Raw genomic sequence first — 21,804 nt, 5'->3', positions numbered from 1 at the left:
GGAGACTGAGAGAAAGATAACTTTTAATAAAAGATTATGGTTTTATTACAAAAGCACAAAGGTAAATATAATGCACATGGAGAAATGATAAGTGTATGTTTCTTGGTTCTAATACTTGAATCCAATGTACCTAGCTTTCATGGTGGTTGCGTGTGAAGTGTATTTGGTGCATCCCAGGAAATTAGAAAAAGGAAAGGTTGTAGGGAAGGATTTAAGGGGTCCCTGATCTGCCAACCCCAGCTGCTAACTAAAGATGGGGAGAGAAGGGGAGAAAAGGGGGGGAAGAAGGGAAAGAGTTCCAGGCACAAGATAGTTACCTGTCCTGTAGAGCAGTTGGAGGGGGGGGGAGAGTCCTGTGAAGAGGACCCTATGACACAACACAGATGTGTTGGTCTTTGGAGAGAGAGAGAGACAGCATGTGAGAGGAAGCCCTCACTTAAAAGGGGGTTTGGAGACAGTGCTGAGCTGGATGGTAGCTTGATTATTACTACACAGCAGAGTGCTTGGAGTATGTAAAACATTGAAAGAGGATCAGGATGTCAGTTATCAGCAAAATTCAATGGGGTCTATGGCCGGGTTCCTAGATGGGGGAACTTAAAACAATACAATGAATACGGTAATGTAGGAGACACTTAAACAGTGATTTAAGACACAGGAAGGCAGTTCAAGCTTGCATACAGGTCTTAAACAGTGATTGGGTTAAAACAATACAATGAATACAGTAATGTAGGAGACACTTAAACAGTGATTTAAGACACTAGACTTCTTCCCATAATGTGTGACTATGGGGGGGTGGTGTTTGTGTAACCATGAGCTTGTGGCATGACCAGAGTTCTGGAAATGTGGCCTGTGTGCTGGGAGAAAAGTTTAGCCTGCATGATATTTTAGTCCATAGTAACATAACCAGATATAGAGAGAAAATCACAACTGAAAGGTAAAAGGGGATTTTCACGTAACAACTATATAATTTCTACTTTGGCTACCTTACCGTCCATATACCAGGTGTGCCTCTGCAATAGACATGTTGTCTGTAATAACCTTTTAAAATAGTGGTGGAAGTTTGATGATACTAGAGCAGTGATTTTCAACCTTTTTTTCTTATGGCACACTGACAAGGTACTAAAATTGCCAAGGCACACCATCGGTTTTTTTACAATTGACAAGACACACCATGCTCACATCCCCCAATGGCCGTACTAATAAATGACCCTCCCCCAAACCCCTGTGGCACACCTGCAGGCCGTTCATGGCACACCAGTGTGCCAAGGCACAGTGGTTAAAAATGGCTGTACTAGAGGGAGGTTTTGTCATCTTGAACCTCCTTAAGTTAAAAAAAAAATCAAATTGTTGACAGGTAAACTCAGATATTCTATTTTCATCCTTGTGCAAAGTGCCTCTCGCTGTTCCAACTTTTCATCGCAAGGCAGATAATCTTGGAGGCTTATACGTGAACTACACAGCCTAACTTTCTCAGTGTTTATGGTTCAAGAGGCCTTGGCTATTAAGACATTGTTTGCCTTAGGTCAAGGGCGTTGAATCCCATCATTATCTTGCCTGGCAGCGAGGGGCTATTAGTGCATGATAATCACAAAAAAGTGAGAAGATGTCTTTATCATCTGAGATACAGCCAGATAAGTGAACTATGTGTATACCCTGGGCAAGCTAGAGCAATTCTGTGACTAGATACAACTCTGATACTGCACTGAACATACTTACTAAGAAACATGTGCAGAATGCAGCCAAACGTAGGCTGGATGCATTAGAATGACTTGGTAATCAGGTAGTAAAATACTAAGATAGTAGAACTGATAGTACCTCTTCAGACTTCAAGTGAGGGACAGCGCTTTGGAATTCTTTCCCATGTAAAAAATGTCCTGCAAATAAAACAACCATACTAGTGCATTAGGGTCAAGAATTATGTTACATGTGCATGCACAGATAAAAGAGGCTACTTCATGAGCTAGCAATGAACAGCAGGAGTGGTGGTGATAGTAGCACATCTTGCAAAGGAACGATGGTCATGCCAGGCTTCCAGATGTTCCCAGTGACTTCTGCATAAATGATAATATGGGTTCCTATCCACCCATAGCCTATTGTTAATGTATATCCCTGTGCAAAGGGTTTTAAGTCATTATCTCATTCCTGTTCACAATGACATGATGTCAGGTCATTCATATTTCCATTTTAAAGATGGGGAACTGACATTAATGCATGGCGGTTTTTGTAAGTTCCCAGCTATGGAGCTGTAATGAACTAGGCTTTAACTGGCAGTCTTGAGAGCACAGGCTTGAGGGCTTCCAGTAACTGCCACTCATTCCTTCAGAAGGGCACTCCTTGCTTACTTTGTTGGCAGGGATCTGTTCTAACATGCACAATGAAAATCCTTACCTACAGCCTTTCTGTTGTTTAGTTCATCGGCCAAGATTGTGATCTGGTGCAAAAGCCCATAATTTTCACATCTGCTTCTTAGGAATGCAAAGATGATGCACCATTTTCCATGTGTGCAGTAACTACAGTTTAGTCTATCATTCTATTAACAATGGCTGAGTTGTGCATTGTGGTTTCTGCAGTCTCTTGTTGGAGTAGATTTCCAACACGTTTCTTATGGAAGGAAGAACAGTTTCAGGGGCAAGTACAATTGCAGAAAGATACATGATTTGGAAGGATGACTTTGTCTGATCCAAACAGCATCTCATTCTAGGCCAATGTTTCTTCACCAGTGGTAGTAGTACATTGGTACTTGAGGTGGTGTCCGGTGATACTTGTGGGACCACCAGACCCCTGCCTCCTGGTCGGGAGACCAGCAATGCAACATGACAATGAGCAGTAGAAGGCTCCATTGAGCGGGCAGAGCACCAATGTACATGTTTCATGCACTCTAAAAAGCATTCCCATGCACCCTGAACCTCTTACCGGTGTTTGTTGTCTTGCATCTCATTGCTATCCTTCTGGTGGTACTTCCAGTAGGTGGACCAGGAGTGTCCAACCATTTTGGGAGAAGGGCCGCATCATCTCTCTGATGGGGGCAGGGAAAAAAAGAATTAATTTACATTTCAAATTTGAATAAATGTACATTAATGAATATACTGGAGATGGAACTTATATGAATGAATGAAGGTCTTGCAATAGCTCAGGGTCTATAAAAGGCCTTGCACAAAGCAAGGCCAGGCTTTCCTTTGCTGCTGCTGCAGCATCACAAACGTGAAACAGCAAGCAGTGGAGGGAGTCCTCATCCCATTGCTCACACAAGAGGTTTAACAGTTGGCTGTCATGCTGAGAGCAGTTGCGTCGGGCCAGTGCGGGCTACAGCAAGTCTCTGGAGGGCTAGAGGCTCATTGGAGACTGGGGGCTCCCCCGCAGGCCGGATTGGGAGTCCTCAAGGGCTACAAGTGGCCCCAGGGCCGGGGTTTGGGCACCCCTGAGGTGGACCATGTGAAGTGGTACAGTGGGGACAAATGTTGAAAAACGCTGCTCTAGACTATTACAGCATCTTGCTAGTTCTTCCAAGTCTGTTTAATCAGGCAAAATAGTAGGACAAGGCTATACCCAAGAGTTTCTTTTTGGCAACTGAAGTCATTGTAGCCTTGTTTATTGCTTCAGCCACATTGTCGTATGTGACAAGTTGGATTTCAATTGAGGAGATCTGGATTCAAATCTCCAGTCGGCCATGCAGTCTAGAGGATGATCTCAGGCAAGTCACTAACTCTTTGCCTCATCTATGTCGCAGGGTTGTTATTGCCATAGGGATAAAATGGCTTGCCATCCCAAGCTCCTTGAAGAAATAAAAGTGACAAATAAACAAAGGATTGGCTTTGAAGGACTTACAGACAAATTATGTATAGTGACAGTAATTGTTGGAAGCAAATGAAGAGGCTGGAGGGAGGCATTCCGAGGCGGGGGGAGGGCATACGGTGGGTGGTCCCGGGGACGGGTGGGTGGGGAGCGGCAGGCGGGAGGCGGGACTGGACCCCGGCAGTTATGCTGGATCCCAACCCCCGTTCCCAGGGAGTTTGGAGCAGCTTCAAGTCGGTCTGCTCTCCTCAGACGTGTGCCACCTCAGGAGGTGGCGCAGGTTCGAGGAAACCCATAAGGGCCAGGGTGCCTTACCCGGAGGTAAGGGGAAAAGTTTCCCTTTACCTCTGGCTGAATCACTTTTGGCCCCTATCCCGCGCTGGATACAGCACAAGCCTCTTGACTTGCCTGTTTCAGCGCAGGATAGGATTGCACCCTTACTTACTTAATTTATTTAATATAGAACAGTACAGGTCACTGAACAAATCAGTAACCAACAAAAAACCACAGGCCAACTTGATAGCATTCACACAATTGAATAAGTGTTCTGGTATTAGCTCTGATACGTGGAAATAAGAGCTGACATACTAACACCTCATTGGTTCCCTTCATAATAACACGTCATTGATTCTCAGAACAGTCAGTCTCATTGGTTAGTTTTGAGTTAAAGAAATCCACTTTCTGTTACATAAGACAGTTGTGTTTCCTTTTCCAATTTCAGTGTTTCTTTGTATTCTGCATGAAATTCCACATTGAATTGTATATATCACATGATGCTACTATAAAATACCAAGACTTCACAGTTTTGGTCAGTAGTAGTGTCACTCCCTCTGAGTGCATTACCCAGTGCAGTCTGCACCCCTAGCGACGCCACTGTTATAAGGTCAGATTGTCAAAGAGCACAGTTCTTCAAATTTGGTGTCTTGCAGGGATGAGGATTGCCACTCCCCCCCCCCCCCGACTTAGGCCCTGTTCTTTTAACAACTGCATGGGATCATGTGATTGGTTTGTAGCATATGGAGAAGTAGAATTGACTGCTAAAGTGAAGGGTATGAAGCAGACCTGCTGATCTTCATATTATTTCTTCCCTGGTCTCTGGCCATAGGGCTGAGCTGCATAAGAGCTATGGTCTGGTAGTTTTATGCTCAGGAATGTAGCTTGGTGCACTCAAATCTCAGCCTGGGGCCCGAGACGCTGTTATTTTACCCTTTCTCTTTTTCAAGTGCATGCTATCAAATGTTCTTGATATCAACGCTATTATGTTATGTACCATATGAGTCAAGGTGTTCCACTCTGGCACTTCGATTAGTGATTTATGTACACAAAGTCCTTGTTGTTACTAATATCTGGGTGTCCTCAAATGCTCCCTGTGTGAGTGTGTTTGAAGTATTTTGCTGTAAACCTGATTCTTGGAGCTGTGTATAAGTCTCTGTTTTAATTGGAGAAGACAGCAAGCTTAAAGCTATAATGTTGATTTAAGCAGCGAATTCACCACTCCTAAAAGGATCACACCAGTGTCCTTGCATGGCACTTCTTAAAAATGCCATCCTATAAACCACATGACAAATTCAGCAATGAATGGGACTGTCTCCAGCCATACTTGAATACTGCAGTGTTGAGAGCCAATCTAATTTTTAAGGTACTTAAGACAAGACTGTGCATACTTTCTCCTACTCCCCCTTGCAAACTGGGTGCACGCCAAGCACATTTCTTGTTGTTTAGGTGCAGCCTTGTCAGCACAATCCTAACCCCTTATGTCAGTGCTTTCCAGCACTAGCATAGCAATGCCAATGGGACATGTGCTGCATCCTGCAGTTGGGTGTCACTCACGGAGGCCTCCTCAAAGTAAGGGAATGTTTGTTCTCTTACCTCAGAGCTGCATTGCCCTTATGTCAGTGCTGGGAAGCACTGACATTAAGGGGTTAGGATTGCGCCCATAGTTTTCTAGGGGCAGGGTCTCTAGTGCCCTGCATAGATACGCTGAAGAAGCAAAACAAGGTTTCCAATGACACTCTGCATGAGAAATGAATGTTAAACTAAGGTTAAGGCGAGTATGTGTGTGTTGGGGGGGAGGGAGGAATTAAGTTTTTTTTTAATAAACTGTTGGGGGATGACCTAATGTGATGTATGTTGTTTATTCCTGCTGGAAATATTTTTAGGATAAAAGGAAAGTTTGGCCAATCAAATGCATGTCACCACATGTATTTCCAGGCAGGCAAAGAATATTTCGTGGGCAGGTGGTTTCATGTTATAATTATTATGGGGTGGAAGACCTGCACTAAGGAACAGTGGGTTTCATTCAGAGTTGTCAGATGGTTAAATTCTGAAGCACCTGAGAGGATGTCCCTACCAGGGGCAACTTTAAGTCAGTTGGACCAATTGTTTCCAATTGGGTCCTGTACCTAAGGGTAATCTACCAGTGGCATAGCTAAGGCTTCTGGAACTCAGGGGCACATACATTTTTGGCATTCCGCATACACCCCATACTCCTCAGAAGGCCTTGTGGAGGCCTTAGAAAGGCACTTTTGTATTTCAGCAAAAACTGGAAGTGTCTTTCTAAGTCCTCCAGGAGTTCTCTTGAACTTTGTACCAGGGCTTTGTACCTGGGGCCCTGTACCACCCCCCCCCCCAGTCTCACTTAGCTACACCAGTGTAACCACTTAGCTACTCTAGTCTTGTCAAAAAATACACAATACATTGTAATGGACACTCAACACCACATTGCAGATTTTATAGAGAACAGCAACATTTTTAATTTTTTTTCTGAATTCTTAAAAAGTCAGTAGTGTTTCCATTCTACCATAGAGATTTAAAGTCTATAATAAATTTTATTTAGATCTCTAAGATTCTATAGACCTTGGCTGTGAACCTGGGGCCTTGCAAAAAATGTTTCCACTTGGGCCCCACAGCTCCTAAGGCAGCCCCTGGCCCCTATAGCACTTCCTGGCCTGTTCTGCTACTGGACCCCTTGCTCACTCTCTTCTCTGCCTTCTCTCAGATGAGCAGAGAGAATGGTGCATAACTGAGGCACAGGAGTGGCATCCAGTTTCATTGCATTGGATCATTTAAACAATAAAAGCACCTTCTCCGGTAACTAAGTCCTTTAATGGGCCCGATGCAGCTGTTGAAATGGAAGCTCTCATAAAAGAGGGCTGTCAAAGACAACTAATGAGGTACACTTAAGAACATAAGAACAGCCCCGCTGGATCAGGCCATAGGCCCATCTAATCCAGCTTTCTGTATCTCACAGCGGCCCACCAAATGCCCCAGGGAGCACACTTATTAGTGGAGTGATGCTGAAGTCCAAAACACTGTATGCTGTATGAAGTTGGTTGACGTGGTACATTCAGCAGTGGGAGTGAAATTAGATTCATTTGAAAACTGGATTCATTTTTTTAAAATTGCACCTATTCTTAAGGCTCCCAGAGCAGCTTACCGATAATCAATCAATGGGATAAGACAACTGTCACAACAGAAAAAAGTGTTGAGGGGTAGATGGGGTTGTGCCTTACTGGTGTCTCCTCCTCCACAGGGCAGCTGATGGTTCTGTGTCCTCAGTGATCTCAAACCTTCCGCACAGCTCAAACCTTCCACACAGTTCATTGTTTAAGCACCGTTCAAGCTTAAAAAGACACCAGTAGGTGCAGGTGGCAACAGCAACGGTTTGTCTTCCTGGCTTTCCTTCCTTTTCTTCTTCCGATGTGTATCTTCTGTACTCTATGATACCAAACTGCCTGGAAGAACAGTAATTATTCTGAGGCATCTGAAAGTGAAAATTTAGTTTCAAGCACTTCCCACAAGTGCTTTATAACCAATCACAGTTAGAAACTTTCCTGGTATTATTTGCTGCTTGGTTTCCTGGTTTTGGCCTTCCATATTTGGTAGGACCAAGCCAGCATGAATCTGGACGAAACCTGCCGCAAATTTTTCTCAGCAGTTGTAAACAATGCTTTCTATGAGTTCAAGTCAAGAAAGGTCCTATTGGGATAGGTTCAGCAATCGTTAAGAGGCCAGCTCTACATGAGGCTGGATGAATATTTCTAATTCCTAGGTGCTCGCATCAGTTTCTTGGCAATCATGTGTGGGATTTTTCCACCTCTGTTCATTCCAGTTACTGAGAATGTCATCACCTGGAAATGGGATAGTCAAGAAAGAACACGATGATGGCTGTTTTCCAAATGACATTTTTTCCCCGCATGGAAATACGTAATATCTGTGGAAATGTATATATTGTCAAGAGTACTATTTTATCCTGACTAGGCATGTTGGGAAGCATTGTCCTATCCATACATGTAACTTATGGAAAAATAGGAATATGCATGTTCTTCATGTTTGGTCTGGCAAATCATCTGTCTTGGAAAAATGTTAGAATGCTGGAACTACCTGGCTGGATCCCTCTGAGATACAACTAGGCTAGCATTCTGACTCCAGCAGCAACCAGCCAGATGCCTCCAAAGCAGAGCATGACATTGATGGTTTCCCCTGTTTATTGGCCCAGAGATAGAAGTATGTTTCCTCTGAACATGCCATGTGTGAAGCAGTAAATAGAGAGACCATTCACATAGGTAGTTGGTATGCCATTGGTCTTGAACATCAGGAATTTTTAAAAACATCTCTAGTAAACTCTTGCAGACTGAAAAATTTGCAGATGTCACCCAAGAGTGATGCTGGCAATTGAATAAAATCTTCTAAAAGATCTGATCTTCCAATCTGATTATATATATATATATATATATATATATATATATATATATATATATATATATATATATTTTAAATCTGTTTTGAGTCACCTTGGGTGCCTTCAGGGGAGAAAGGCGGGATAAAAATAAAATAAATCCAAGGTTTTGATGTCTTCCTGATTTATTGCCTAGCTTTGTGTTTCACAACCAAGATTATCTCCAACTTACAGAGACCTTTGGGTTTTTGAACTCCCTGGATCCATGGAATAATTTAAAACTTACTAACCCCTTTGAGGCCCTTGGAGTCTCAACTATGAATGGCATGTCTGACCAACGCCCCTTGGCTCATAGAAAGACATGGATATGTATGAGAGGGTTTCTGGAACTTTCTTTTATAATGTGATTTGATGATGCTATATTTGTATCAGGATTAGACACATAAAAAGGGCATATTGTGTAACCCAGCTTTGATGGATGACCTTGTTCTGACCTGATTTACCATTCTTCTTAGCCCAACTCCTGCCAATCCTTGATATCTTTCACTTGAGTATTATTCCAGCCTGATATAGCTCACAGGACACATTAACAGCTCCATTAATAGCACAAATGTAAGGCTATAGAAAGCTTTGACCTGTGAGGTGGTTTATTGGCAGCCTGGGAATGGGAGAGGAGACAGAAATACATGACCATGAAGTGTCCGAACACAAATTCAGGAGTTTCTCTTGCTTGGTGAGAGGAAGGGGGATGAAAGGGATGACTTTGCAGAGACATTGTAATTTTACTTAGCCTTGGTTTAGATTTCCCACATTTCTTTTTATAAAAAGGTTGTGAGAACTGTTATGTAGAGAGGTTGATCATATATATAATCTCGTTATATAAACTTCTCTACTTGAGCAAAATGACTTCCCTTCGCAGCTTAGATACATGCTTTGTGATTTCTTACATCAGGGCCCATTCAAGGAATACACAAATGTCCACAATCTCACACACAAGCCACTAAGGGCACAATTCTAACCTTGTATTTGGCCGGCGCAAGTGCCTTGTGCTGGCCCAGGAGGGTCACAAACATGCTGTAAGGCACGTTTGCGCCTCCTTGTGTGTTGGCTGGGCCGGCTAAGAGATGTGCACCGGCCCACAGAGGCTGCATCCAGCATCCATTCTGACTTGGGGAGGGAAGGTTGCATTGGCTGAGCTTGGCTGATGCAGGGGTCTGGGAAGGGTGGGGAGGAGGTGGGAGGGAGGTGTTCTAGGCAGGGGAAGGGCAGACGAAGGGTGTTCCAGGGGGCGGGTGAGCAGGGAGTGGGGTGCAGGGCTGGAAACCGGCAGTTATGCCGGATTCCAACCCTGTTCCCTGTGCAGCACGGTGCGGCTGCAAGCTGCTCTGTTCTCCTCAGACTTGCATTACCTCCTGAGGTGGCATAGGCCTGAGGAGACCCATTGGGGTTGTGGTGGCTTACCTGGGGGTAAGGGGAAGAGTTTCTGATTCTGATTCTGATTGAGCCGATTCTGGCCTCAATCTTGTGTTGTATCCAGTGCAGGCCTCCTGGCCTGCCTGTTCCAGAGCAAGACAGGATTGCGCTGTAACTGTTAGAAAGCACTTGCGGCCCAATAATAGACGCTTAGGTCACGGCTGGAGCTAGCGTTCAGATGGTGGAACACACTTTATCACTGTCACAAATGGTTTGCCATCAACATGTGAACGGAGGTGGGAGGGGGTGGCTCCCAGTGTGGGCAATTTGCACTGGATGCCATCCCCTCTGAAGTGAGTAACCATGCTCCCTTTCTCTACTCAGATTTGCACCAGCTCAAAAGCTGGTGGAGACTGTGAGGGGGGCTGATGGGAAGTCTTTCTCAAGCTTCTCAGCCTCCCCCCCCCCCCCCCGCAGGATGCAGCACAAGCCTTTTTGGCACAACTGCATCAACCGGGGTGGGGAGATAAGGATAGGATTGGGCTATCAGACCTTGTTTATTGGTAAGGGAATGCAAAACCGCAAGTGCTATTTGCCGGTATCAGCTTTCACATATTTATTTACAAGATATATTAAATGCCTGGCTGTAATCACTATGCTCAGTTAATCATGGATCATAAAAACAGAGGGATTGATACAGAACATATTAATAAATGGGTTGATTTTAGTATGCTTTGCTCTAGCAAATACTTTGTCCATATAGTATCGTGTCCTGTCCAAATTTGTGCTCTGCCTCTGTGTTTTTCTAAGCATTAATATTTATAAACCATAAAATAGATGCTAGTGTTCCAACACAACTTTACCTGTGTGTATTTGGAAGTTAGTTCCATTGAGTTTAATATGCCTGGTTTCCATTTAAGCATGTATGGAATTTACCATCATAGGGCCCAATCCTATGGGCTCATAGTGCTGGTGGAACTAGTGTTCCCCAGTGCTACCTCCTTTACTGCTGATGCAAAAGGCACTCTGGCAGCACATGATAGCCAGAACCTTTCCACACCTGCAAGAGGCACACACTGGGCCTGCCAAGGTAGAGAGGACATCAGGGGGTGGGGGAATGCTAAATGGGGGTGGAGGGGTTAAAGCTGGCTGTGGAATGATGAGGGGTGGGGAGCTGTGGGAGGAGGTGGATCCTGGGGTGATGGCTCATGCTGGATCCTTTTTCCTCTATGGACAGCCTCCCCACCCTCTTTCTCTCTTCAGTCTTGCACCAGTTACAGAGCTGGAGCAAGTCTGAAGAGACCCATTGCAGAGCAGGAGGCTTATGGAGCAGTAAAAGGGATTTAAATCCCCTTTCCCCTCCAAACCCTTTCAATCTGCTCCTCCTCCACTGGATACTGCACAAACCTTTTTGGTGTGGCTGCACCAAGCTGTTGGGGAGGAAGATAGCACTGGGATCTTAATTGATATCGAGACCCATAATTTACAATGCTTTTAATTGTAGGATTGCTTACATTTTTTGCTAGTTCTTAATTATAACATTGCTTGTAACAAGATGCAGAGCTAGAAGAAATTCGACTGAGAAACCTTTCCTTGCCGTTCTGTCATCATGTCAGGAGAAGCAGAGTAGCCCTGCCAGAATAAGTTGCAATCCTGTTTTGTCCTTGGCATGCTTCTCCACCTCCAAATTTTGCAAGTCTTTAAAAAAAAAAAGAGCTTTTTTATGGCTGCCTACTTTGCAAAGTCACTGAATAGGTTGCCAACTGACTGGAAAACAACTGACCTGGACTGCTTCTCTGCCCTTTAAAGAGAGCAGGTATGCAAAAAGCAGCTGAGATATTTTCCCCCAGCATGGAGCTAAATATAGTCATCTATTCAGTGCTGCAGAGCATACTGCTGACAGCTACAGATTAAAAATTGGTAACCCTACACAGAGATCTTTTCAAAGCCCCCTATTTTTAAATTTTGCATTCCCCATCTGAGACAGCAGAGAATGCACAGGTCTAGCCTGGTGAGATTTAAAGAAAAGCAAGCACATTGCAGGCAAACATACCATATATCTGATTTGTAGCCCAAGTGCTTCATTCGTGACTAGACACTTGGCATTCCAAAGAGTCCACTTACCCTCACAAGTGGCAGGTGGCAGGGCTGCAGTAGGAAGAAGTGCGCACGTGCACATGTGGACTGAGTCTGAGTGCGCACGTGGGCTGTGAATGCTGGGCTTTGGATCCAAATCAACTTTTCTTCTAATCTTCCACTTTAGATGTGAGTGAGCAGGGGGAAGTGTCATCATGTCATCAAAGATAAAACTGTCTTTGCAAGAGGCCGAAGCCTTGGGTTCTGTTCCTGTTAGATGATGCTATGGGTGGGCAATACAGTATACTCTTTGTTATTTGACAGGGAAGACCAGGCACACCATGCAATAGTAAATGCAAGTCTGTATGCAGCAGGTTATAGAGTAGGCCCATGCTTCTGGTTGGTAGAGCATTTGGGCCTTGGTATCTGTGGTCTTGTGCTCTCTTCCTCCTGAGTCAGCTGCCCGGTTGGGCTGCTGTTACCTCCACAATTGGTCTGTCACCCCTTTCCTTCTCATGACTTTTGACCTTGTTGCAGTTGAGGGATGCTCCGAACCCTCACATGCTCCTGTCTTTTTGATCATAGTGACTATACCCTGTTCCCTTAACCACAATTCATCTCTGCTCCAAAAGATTTAGTATGTAATGTCAGACAATGAGAGATTCTGCAGTTCTGTCATATTTCAGTCCGCTTTGTGGGAGCTCTGTCAAAGCAGCATGGCCTTGACTCGAGCAAAATCAAACTGCTTGTCTTATTTTTCTGGCCAGTTGTTCCCTCTCTCCGCGGGAACTTTGAGACACACACCTCCTCTTGCAAACTGCAATTTTGATACTGGCAACATTCTTAAGCAATGAAAATGTTACACAATCTGGCCCAGCAGACAACCCTCACAATTGCTCTAGTGTTAATTTTAGCCTTCCAAAATAAAGAAAAAGAGAGCAAGAGTGAAACATTGCAGTGGGCTGCCTCGTGAAAGGATTATTTTGGTGTCCCTTTTGTCTGCTGTGACCGTTGACTTGAGGAAATGTAAGGCCCTGCTGGAATTACAGCAGACCTTTGACACAGTATGTAATTCAAAGCCAACATGGATAAGATTTTAAAGGGCTCCAGCTTCTTAAGTCTCCATAAGAAACAACCCTTCTTTTTCAGGAGAAGGCTGTAGCTCAGTGATGGAGCACATGCTTTGCATGCAAAAGGTGCCAGGTTCAATCTCTGGCATCTCCACAAGGGATTGTGTAAGATTCCCACCAGAAATCCCTTAGAGTTGCATTACTTGGGCTAGGCCAAGGGTGTCAAACTTGTTTCATACCAAGGGCCGAAAGTGATGTCATTAGGCAGGAAGTGATGTCATTAAACAGGTCATAACCAAAAATAAGCACGTTTTCTCACTTAGGAACTCATTAGCTGCAAATGGCAGAAGAGAAAACACACAAATCTTGATCATATTTCAAGAGATGGGAGAGCCCAATTTTCATGTGGGCTGCCCTTTCAGCAGTGCCACCTCAGCACTGCTAAGCAACTGAGAGCCCAAGGGCCTGATAAAAAGCTTCTCCGGGCCGCATCCGGCCCCCGGGCCTTGTTTGACACCCCTGGGCTAGGCAATGCTGAGTGCGGTTGACAAATGGTCTGATTCGGTATAAAACTGCTTCCTGTGACATTTTTCGATGGTTTCTTGGTATATATGTATGTATTTATTTATGCCACACTTCTTCCAAGGAGCTCAGGGTGATGTATATAGTTCCTCCCTTCCTTTGGTCCTCACAGCAACTCTGTGATGAGGCTGAGAAATAGTGACGGGCCCAAGATTGCCCATGAAGCTTCATGGCTTTGTGGGGATTTGAACCTGGATCTTCTATGTCTAGCTTCCGAACCATTACTCCATCCTGGCTAACATTACTGCTAACATCTCCTAGCATTTAGATTGGTATTGTGAAGATGGAAAAAGGAGTGGAAAGTGAGAAAAAAAAAAGTCAGGGCCAAGGGAAAGCAGCAGAGGCAAGAGGAGGAGCTGAAACACTGGAGGCAGGGGGTAGGTAGCCCATCCATTAGGTGAGCTAATGTTGGTTGCGTCAGCAGCTGATTGTGTGTGTGGGGGAGAGAGGGCAGTGAATGTGGGTTGCCTTTCAGCCTGACTCTGCTGCCCCCACCACCTCCCTCCAGCACGCCATAAACTTCTGGTTTGATTTATAGGAACCATGTGAATGAAACAGCGCCTTCATTTGTGCTGTCCCTTTCAGTAAAACTAAAAGTCCTGAACTTCAGCAATTGAAGCAACTTGCGCAAGGAGCGGAGTAAGTGGCTGCTTTGGGTCGGGGGGGGGGTACTTTTGTAGAGATGGCAGGCTCAAAGCAGCATCAGGCAGCATTCTGGGTTCTGCCACCCTTAATTGGAGGTCATTCCAGAACCAGCTTCCTATTGCTGAGCTTGTAATGTGTTTGGACTTCTGGAAGCTATGTGCTGGGGCATGAATTTCATCCTTTGTCTCTACTGTACGGACAATTTAGGAAAATTGGGTGGGTTTTCTGTTTTGTTTTTTTTTTGTTTTTTTTAAATAGGCGCTTGCTTTGCACCAATACAAGTGCAAGAAAATTCACACTACTGGACTAGTGTACATTAAGCGCCTGGAGCTCAGTCAAACAGGTTTGAAAGTCATTTGGATGAGAGTATGTCATATGACATGTGACTGCCGTGCATGTGAAAGTGTTGGATCTGGTTTCTCTTTAGGGATGGCTTCATTGGAAAAGCCCAACAACGTTGCCTTATTGCAGAATGACAACATTGAACATGTGAAGTAGCTTTCTGCCGAGCTGGACCTTTGGTCCATTTTGCTCAGCTCAGTCTGCAGAGAACTCTCCAGGGTTTCAGGCAGGAATCTTCCTAGCCTCCAGCTCCTGGAGATACAAGTGATTGAAACTGGGACCTTTTGTGGACAGTGTTGGCTCTACTGTTGAGCTATAGCTCCTCCCCAGCAGACAGGGGCGGTAGCAAATGAGCTGAGGTGCTCCTTCACTTGTTCCCATGCGAGTGTAACTCTCTTTCCCAGTGCCCATAATGCCAAATCATGTGGCATTATGATGTCACTTTCAGATTCTCCCTGGATGAGGGAGCTCTGGAGGCACTGTGCCCCTGTTCCTTCTCCTTTGGAGGCTCCCTTTTGAAGGAGAAGTAACAGGGGATGCAAAGCTGTCAGCACCTCCTCCTCTGGGGTGCAAGGCAGTCACTTCTGAGATCCCCCTGGAAGAGGGTGCGCTCCCTGTTCCTTCACCTATGGAGGCTCCCCTTTAAAGGAGGAGGAATGAGAGGGGCACGAAGCCCTCAGTGCCTCCTCCATAACTAGAGTGGAGCCTGAGGGGCAGTCATGCCGCTTGGCATTGACTCCACCCTAGTTATGCCTCTGTTCCCAGGTCTTTTGGTGGTCTTCCTATGATACGGGATGTGGTTGCCTTCCATGTGGGAGAAAAGAAATGTGGCAAAATACACATGCTGTTTTCTCTTCACGCAAATAGTGCTAGCAAGAAAACCTGACATCATTTCTTTTTTCCAGTTGGCCTGTTGCATTTCCCTACTAGGTGTTGTGCATCTTGTAATTGGAAATTGTGTCCATTTTGGTCCATTTTGATTGCACATACATAGTTCAGTCTAAAAAGCCTCCTGTGGGATTCTTCAGAATCTGGTTTTCTTTGTTGTATTTGTTCCACACACGTAGGACAGTTTTAATGGTTATTAATTGCTTATTTGTCTTATTTTAATTCTGATGTACTTCTTTGATTGCCTTTTACAATGACTTAATTGAACACGCATGAAGTATTTTTATATCAAGTGAGCTGCATGCAGTACAGAAACGACATCAGAATTAGTTACACATTACAACACCATGTTCTCACTCTGCCGAGCATTCATTCTGCTTTCTTCCCTATTTTCTTTCTAATGTGCGCATATCCTTTTATGACCAGAGTCATTAGGAGGCATTTTTCTAAAAGCCAGGCTAGCCTGTCATCTTCTCGTTATTTGTTTGTCCAGTGGGACTGCAGCCTCTCTAAGCTGTTTGCACACAACCGTTGAGGAAAGCCTAGCTGATCTGGCTTCTTGACTTACTCATTCAAAAGGAGAGAGGAGGAACTTAGCTCCGTTTGACCTCCTACCTAGTAACTTTTCACCCACTTCAGCAGCTCGGGGAGGGGTCTAGGCTTACACTGTTTTGAGGTTGCGATAAAGGCCTTTCTGTTTGCCTAAATGAAACAACCCAAATCAGATGGTTGACCAAGGCTGCCAAGTTGGGAATTTGTCACAAATCTTTTGCCAGTGATTGCCAAATGCTGTCACTGCACTCAACTTTTAGGCCCTGGCAAAGACTGTATGAAAGATAAACAGCTGGAATATACTGTGTATTTAGGCTCACTGCTGGTGGATCTGTAGTTGGGCAAGATGGGGCAAGCTGTATGTTGTTCTAAGCAAGCGCTTTGGAAGCATGTGCTTTTAAAAAAATGTTAAATAGCAGGTGGATTGGGGCCCTGTGGATCAGGACCACGGAATAGGCTTTTGGTCCAATCCTAACTGCTAGTAGGGCCGATGGGATATGTGCTGTGCTGGCAATACTGTTACAAAAGCGCCATAAAGTGCTTTGTGACTGCAAGGACCTGCCATACCAGTGGAAAGAATGGCACCTTCCCTCATGCTCCGGTGGCTACAGTGATGCCCGCTGGAGCAGGTACGTTTGGTGCAGGGGCAGGGCAGGGAGGGGTGGAATAGGGTGGGGGAAGGATGGTAACAGGGTAAGGCAGTGGTTCTCACACATTTAGCACAGGGATCCACTTTTAAGAATGAGAATCTGTCAGGACCCACCAGAAGTGATGTCGTGACCGGAAGTGACATTATCAAGCAGGAAAATTTTTTAACATTCCTAGGCTGCAATCCTACCCACATTTACCCAGGAGTAAGTCCCATTTACTATCATTGTTAAAAGAATATACATAGTGGCTTGTTAAAAGTACAGGTCTGTAACATTTCCCCAAATGCAGTCACATACCATGAGAGCATCAAGTCTAATATATTAAAAATAAAATATTGAAATGAATGGAGACCCACCTGAAATGGGCTTGTGACCCACCTAGTGGGTCCCGACCCACAGTTTGAGAAACACTGGGGTAGGGGGTAGGTGGATCAGGCTTAGGAGGGGACAGAATTGGGAGTGCTGGTGCATACCATAACTAAGTTCCTTCCTGGGCCTCATCCTCCAACACAGATAAATGTGAACTTGCTCCAGCAATATTGCTGGTGTAGGTCCAAGATGACCCATTGCAGCTGCTGGGGAGACCCAGGAGACCTCTGGCATAGTCCATACTGGTGCCGCTGCATGGAATCGCCCCAAGGAATTGCACAGGAATTTAGTAAAAATTGGGCTGTTTGTTCACCCTTGTGCTGTGGTCCTGATCTAGACCCTGCCTCCCATCTGCTCCTGCAATTTGCCAGGGAGTGAATAACTTCTGTTGGTACCATGCATGGTAAGGAGGATGGGGAAAATGATCTTTTTTCCAGTCAAATCTTAAGGACATAATACCTCTCTCCAGTGTAAGCAGGATTGTTCTTGGTCTAGGAGTATTTCTCCTGGGTTCATTGAACTACAGGCAGTAGTTGTATTTGACAGAGTTAAGAAGTGAAGGTTTGGTCTGTCACCACTTGATCCTGTCTGGAGTACGTCCCTCAATGTGTGCTGAAGGTTTTCATTGCTACTTGCTGAATGCTGGCACGGGCTCTAAGCCGTATTGTTCTGTCCTTTTGACCAGCACGTCTGGAGCACATGCTCTGTTGTGTAGTGTTTGCTCTGCTTCTGCCGTATGGTGAGTTAGGATCTGTGGGCCAATAAACAAGCTAATCGTGAACTTCTCAATCGCCCCAAGAAGGACATAATGTCTGACTGGTATTGATTCAGTGAGCTACTTAATGCTGCCTGTTTCTTTTGAGTTGCTGTAAAAAACAGGATTGCTTGAAGGAGATACATGATTAGGATACCATTGTGCTAGACCACAGGTGTCAAACATAAGGACCATGGGTTAAATGTGGCTCCCGGAAGCAATTTATCAGGCCATCTTATAACTGGGCTCTCACAGCTTGATAATTGGGCTTTCTCATATCTTGAAAATATGAACAAGATTTGCACGTTTTCTCTTCTATTTGCAGCTAATGAGTTTCTGTGTGAGAACAAGGTGCTTATTTCTGGCCATCATCTGCTTAGTGACATCACTTCCTGCTTAATGATGTCATTTCTGACCCTCAGCAAGCAGCATAAATGCTATCTTCAGCCTTCTGTATGAAACAAGTTTGACATCCCTGTGCTAGACTAATTATGAATTTTTAAAAAATTAGTACTCTTTATTTCAAAGTTGTATACCTAGCAAAAGGAAAAGGAAATTTCTCTGCACCATGTACCCAACTCTGAATTTACTTAAATTTGAATAACAACATTATCAGTATTTCCTTGGTATCCATGGGGGCTCTGTTCCCGGAACTCTGGTGGATATCAAAATCTGCAGATAGTGCTTCTAGTTTAGTGAAAACTGGAAGTGCCTTTCTAAGGCCTGTGGGGAGACAGCATGTGACCTCCCTGGGCCTCAGAAAATGCATCTGGTAGGTCAGGTTAGGCCCTCCAAGACATGTTTGGAACCCACACTGAGTCAAAACTGTGGGTCCTGAACCCATGGATAAAGTTGACCCACCTGTATTTTTTAATTTATCATACGGTTCTGTTCAGAAGCTAGAAAGTTATATTCTTAAAGGTGGAAGTCCTATTTTCTGGTCATCCTGATTGGACCTGTCCCCTTTGTTCTTTTTCAGTGGCAAATGAAGTGCTGCCGATGTGATTCCCGAGTACCTCAGGCCTTCAATAGTCACCGGGTGGGCAATGTCCTCTCTTCTGCAGGTCACATGCGATGGTGGCAATCCCAGAATGGTAAGCCTCTGTCATCTTAGCATGCCTTCAATACACTGATGTGGACGTGCTGTAAAGCAGGATCTCAGTGGCCTATCTTCTGATGGGAATGATGGCCTGAGAGGGACAAGGGTTGTGTAAATTCAGCAAACAGCATTTTGGTTTCAGTGGATTAAATGCCCAGAGGAAATGTTTTACTTGACTGACTGGGAAAGCTTTATGTTTTTGCAGCTTCCATGACCTGCTGTTCTGAAAATGGCTCTTTTTTGTGTTCTTAGATGTGAATAAAGTCTCTCTTCAACTAGACCTGGATCAAAAATTTCAGCTTGGTAGCATCCTACTGGACTTCAGGGTATGTGGATCACTGTTCCATGAAGCATTGGGGAATATATGATCTGGAAAGCTTTTGCAAGTCAAGGAGGATCTGAATCTTATAAATACACTAAGGGCCAAACTATGTGTTACATGGGAGTTCTGTGATTGGAGAAGAGGGAAAGGGAGCCAGATTCAGATCAAGGCTGTTGTAATATCTGGGTCTAATCATTTTTCTCTGTACTAATTCCCTGACTTAAATCACACCCCTGAAATTGAAGAAAATCTCTAGGCATAAAACTGTGCACATAAATTCCCCCTTTTGTAGGAAATAGAGGCTTTGAAGGTAATTTGAATCTGTTCCACAGCATGGGGGGATAGGATTAAACATCCCCCTCCTCTTGAATAGTAGTTCCAATCAAGCAGCTCCATGAAGAGCTTCAACTACAGAACTCTCTTGTTTTACTTGATTTCTATCCCACCTTTCTTCCATGGTGGAACTCAAAGAGGAATACACAATACTCCCAGGTGGTCACTGACCAGATCTAAACTTATGTAGCGTGGCTCTGTTATGTGCCCAACCATTCCCTGGTACCATGTTAATATGTAAATCAATTATGAGTTTCGGAACCCAGCATGACACTTTGAATAATTGTATGTGTGTGAAAGGTAAAAAAGAAATGCTTATACCTGTATTCTGTTGATACACATAATGTAAACTTTCTGGCAGAGATACTCAACATTACATCTTCCTCTGTACTGGTATGCCCAGTAAAATCTGCCTTCTTGTCTCTTTCCCTCCTACCCCTTCAGAGCCCTCTGCCAGCTGGCATGGTGATAGAGCGTTCTACCGACTTTGGCAAAACCTGGAGGATTTATCAGTACTTGTCCACAGATTGTGCCACCTCCTTTCCGCGGATCTCCAGAGGCCTCCCTCAGAGCTGGCAGGATGTGCGGTGTCAGGATTTGCCAACTCAACACAGGCCACCTCAGAATGGGGGGAAGGTATAGTGAATGTGGCACTTGTTGGCTCAGATGTGCCGTGCAGTTTCACCATGGTTACAATCACGTTGGCAAACTTCTAGCACCTCAGCTAGTTTGCCCACAGACATCCAGAGTTATTGTACTTCAGAGTGAAGAAATTAGCCTTCATTTGGGTGGTGGTAGTTTCAGAAAAAGAAATGTAAGAGGCCACTTCCATGCCATAATTAGCCCCCTCTAGCCTGGCTGAATGGACAGAGGCTTGTTGAAAACAACAGTGAATTTGTCCTCTCCTGTCTGATCTGCAAGTTCAGCCCTCTAGTGGAAAAAGTGTGGCATGGCTGTTCATTATTGAAAGACAATCTGTAGCTGCGCAGGTGCAGGGCAGGTGCCAAGTTGCACCTGGGGCATTGGCCAGCATGGATTCCTACATGCATGGTCTTCAACATGTTGTATCTCCATCCTGGAAGGATTGTCCCTGATTTACTAGGATGGTGCATTACCAGCCCAGTAGGCTGAGGGATTTGGTGAGGCTTCTTTTTGTCCTTACTGCTTACCGGTAGGCACGTGGAATGGTTGGTGCTTGCACAGCTCACCCTCCTCTTAGATTCCCTTGCAATAACACAAGGGAAGGAAGGATAAGCTAGGAGAGCACTGCCTCCGTGGGAGAGTATGAGGAGCTCTCCCAGGGTCCTGGAGTCGATCCATTGACTGCTGTGTAAACCATGGCAGCTGAGAACTAAAGTGTATAAGAAAATGGAGAGTCACCACAATACTGTATTTTTTTAGATAAACTTCCGTTCTGGGCTGCTGCGGCTTGCACAATAGGGGTAGGAGCTGGATCTGTCCTGCAAGGAACCTTCTGTGGGCGTGGGCCATGGGCCCTGCAAGGACCTACATGTAGTGCCACCCCTGCTCAGAGGTTTACCTTCTTTATTCTCATTCTCCAGACCATTCTCAGCTTCAAAAGTAGTTCTCCATCAAATCTGAGGCTTAATTTAAGATTTGTTTGGGGGCTCTGTTATACCTGTTATGCAAGCTTAGAGACTAGCAGTTGTAGATCTCCGTTCCCAATACTATTCCTGGGTCCCTACAAGGACATCTGCAAGAGGGATCTGAAGGCCTTAGGAGTGGACTTCAACAAGTGGGAAACCCTGGCCTCTGAGCGGCCCGCTTGGAGGCAGGCTGTGTAGCATGGCCTTTCCCAGTTTGAGGAGACACTTGGCCAACAGTCTGAGGCTAAGAGGCAAAGAAGGAAGGCCCATAGCCAGGGAGACAGACCAGGGTCAGACTGCACTTGCTTCCATTGTGGAAGGGATTCAAATCGGCCTTTTCAGCCACACTAGACGTTGTTCCAGAACCAGCTTTCAGAGTGCGATACCATAGTCTTTCGAGACTGAAGGTTGCCAACAACAACTTTGGGTCCTCCTAGTCAAGTGAGGATGTGTCCTTCTTGCAGTGTTACTCAAATTTAAAATTATATTGTCCCAGCATGGCACACTTTGCTCTTAATTTCATGGAGAAGTAAGGTCATAGTCATGTTAATGTGCATCTCCAACACAACAAACCATTGATGAATGACAAGCCCATAGTGCTCATCTTCCTGGTAATTCTCTCCATCAGCTGT

At 44.8% G+C, this 21,804-nt stretch overlaps 1 protein-coding gene across 1 annotated transcript in view; it reads left to right on the top strand.

Moving 5' to 3' along the window:
• Window positions 1–21,804, top strand: part of LAMB3 (laminin subunit beta 3) — an 81,831-nt gene that overhangs the window by 23,151 nt on the left and 36,876 nt on the right. The window contains exons 3-5 of the mRNA XM_066624667.1: window positions 18,791–18,905; window positions 19,163–19,236; window positions 20,010–20,201. Coding sequence (XP_066480764.1) covers window positions 18,791–18,905; window positions 19,163–19,236; window positions 20,010–20,201 — 381 coding nt within the window. The remainder of the gene's footprint in view (window positions 1–18,790; window positions 18,906–19,162; window positions 19,237–20,009; window positions 20,202–21,804) is intronic.

Source organism: Tiliqua scincoides, chromosome 4 (genome assembly GCF_035046505.1).
Source record: "Tiliqua scincoides isolate rTilSci1 chromosome 4, rTilSci1.hap2, whole genome shotgun sequence".
Classification (NCBI taxonomy): Eukaryota; Metazoa; Chordata; class Lepidosauria; order Squamata; family Scincidae; genus Tiliqua; species Tiliqua scincoides.
Note: the sequence above shows the minus strand (reverse complement) of the source record. Positions and strands in the feature narration are given on the sequence as shown.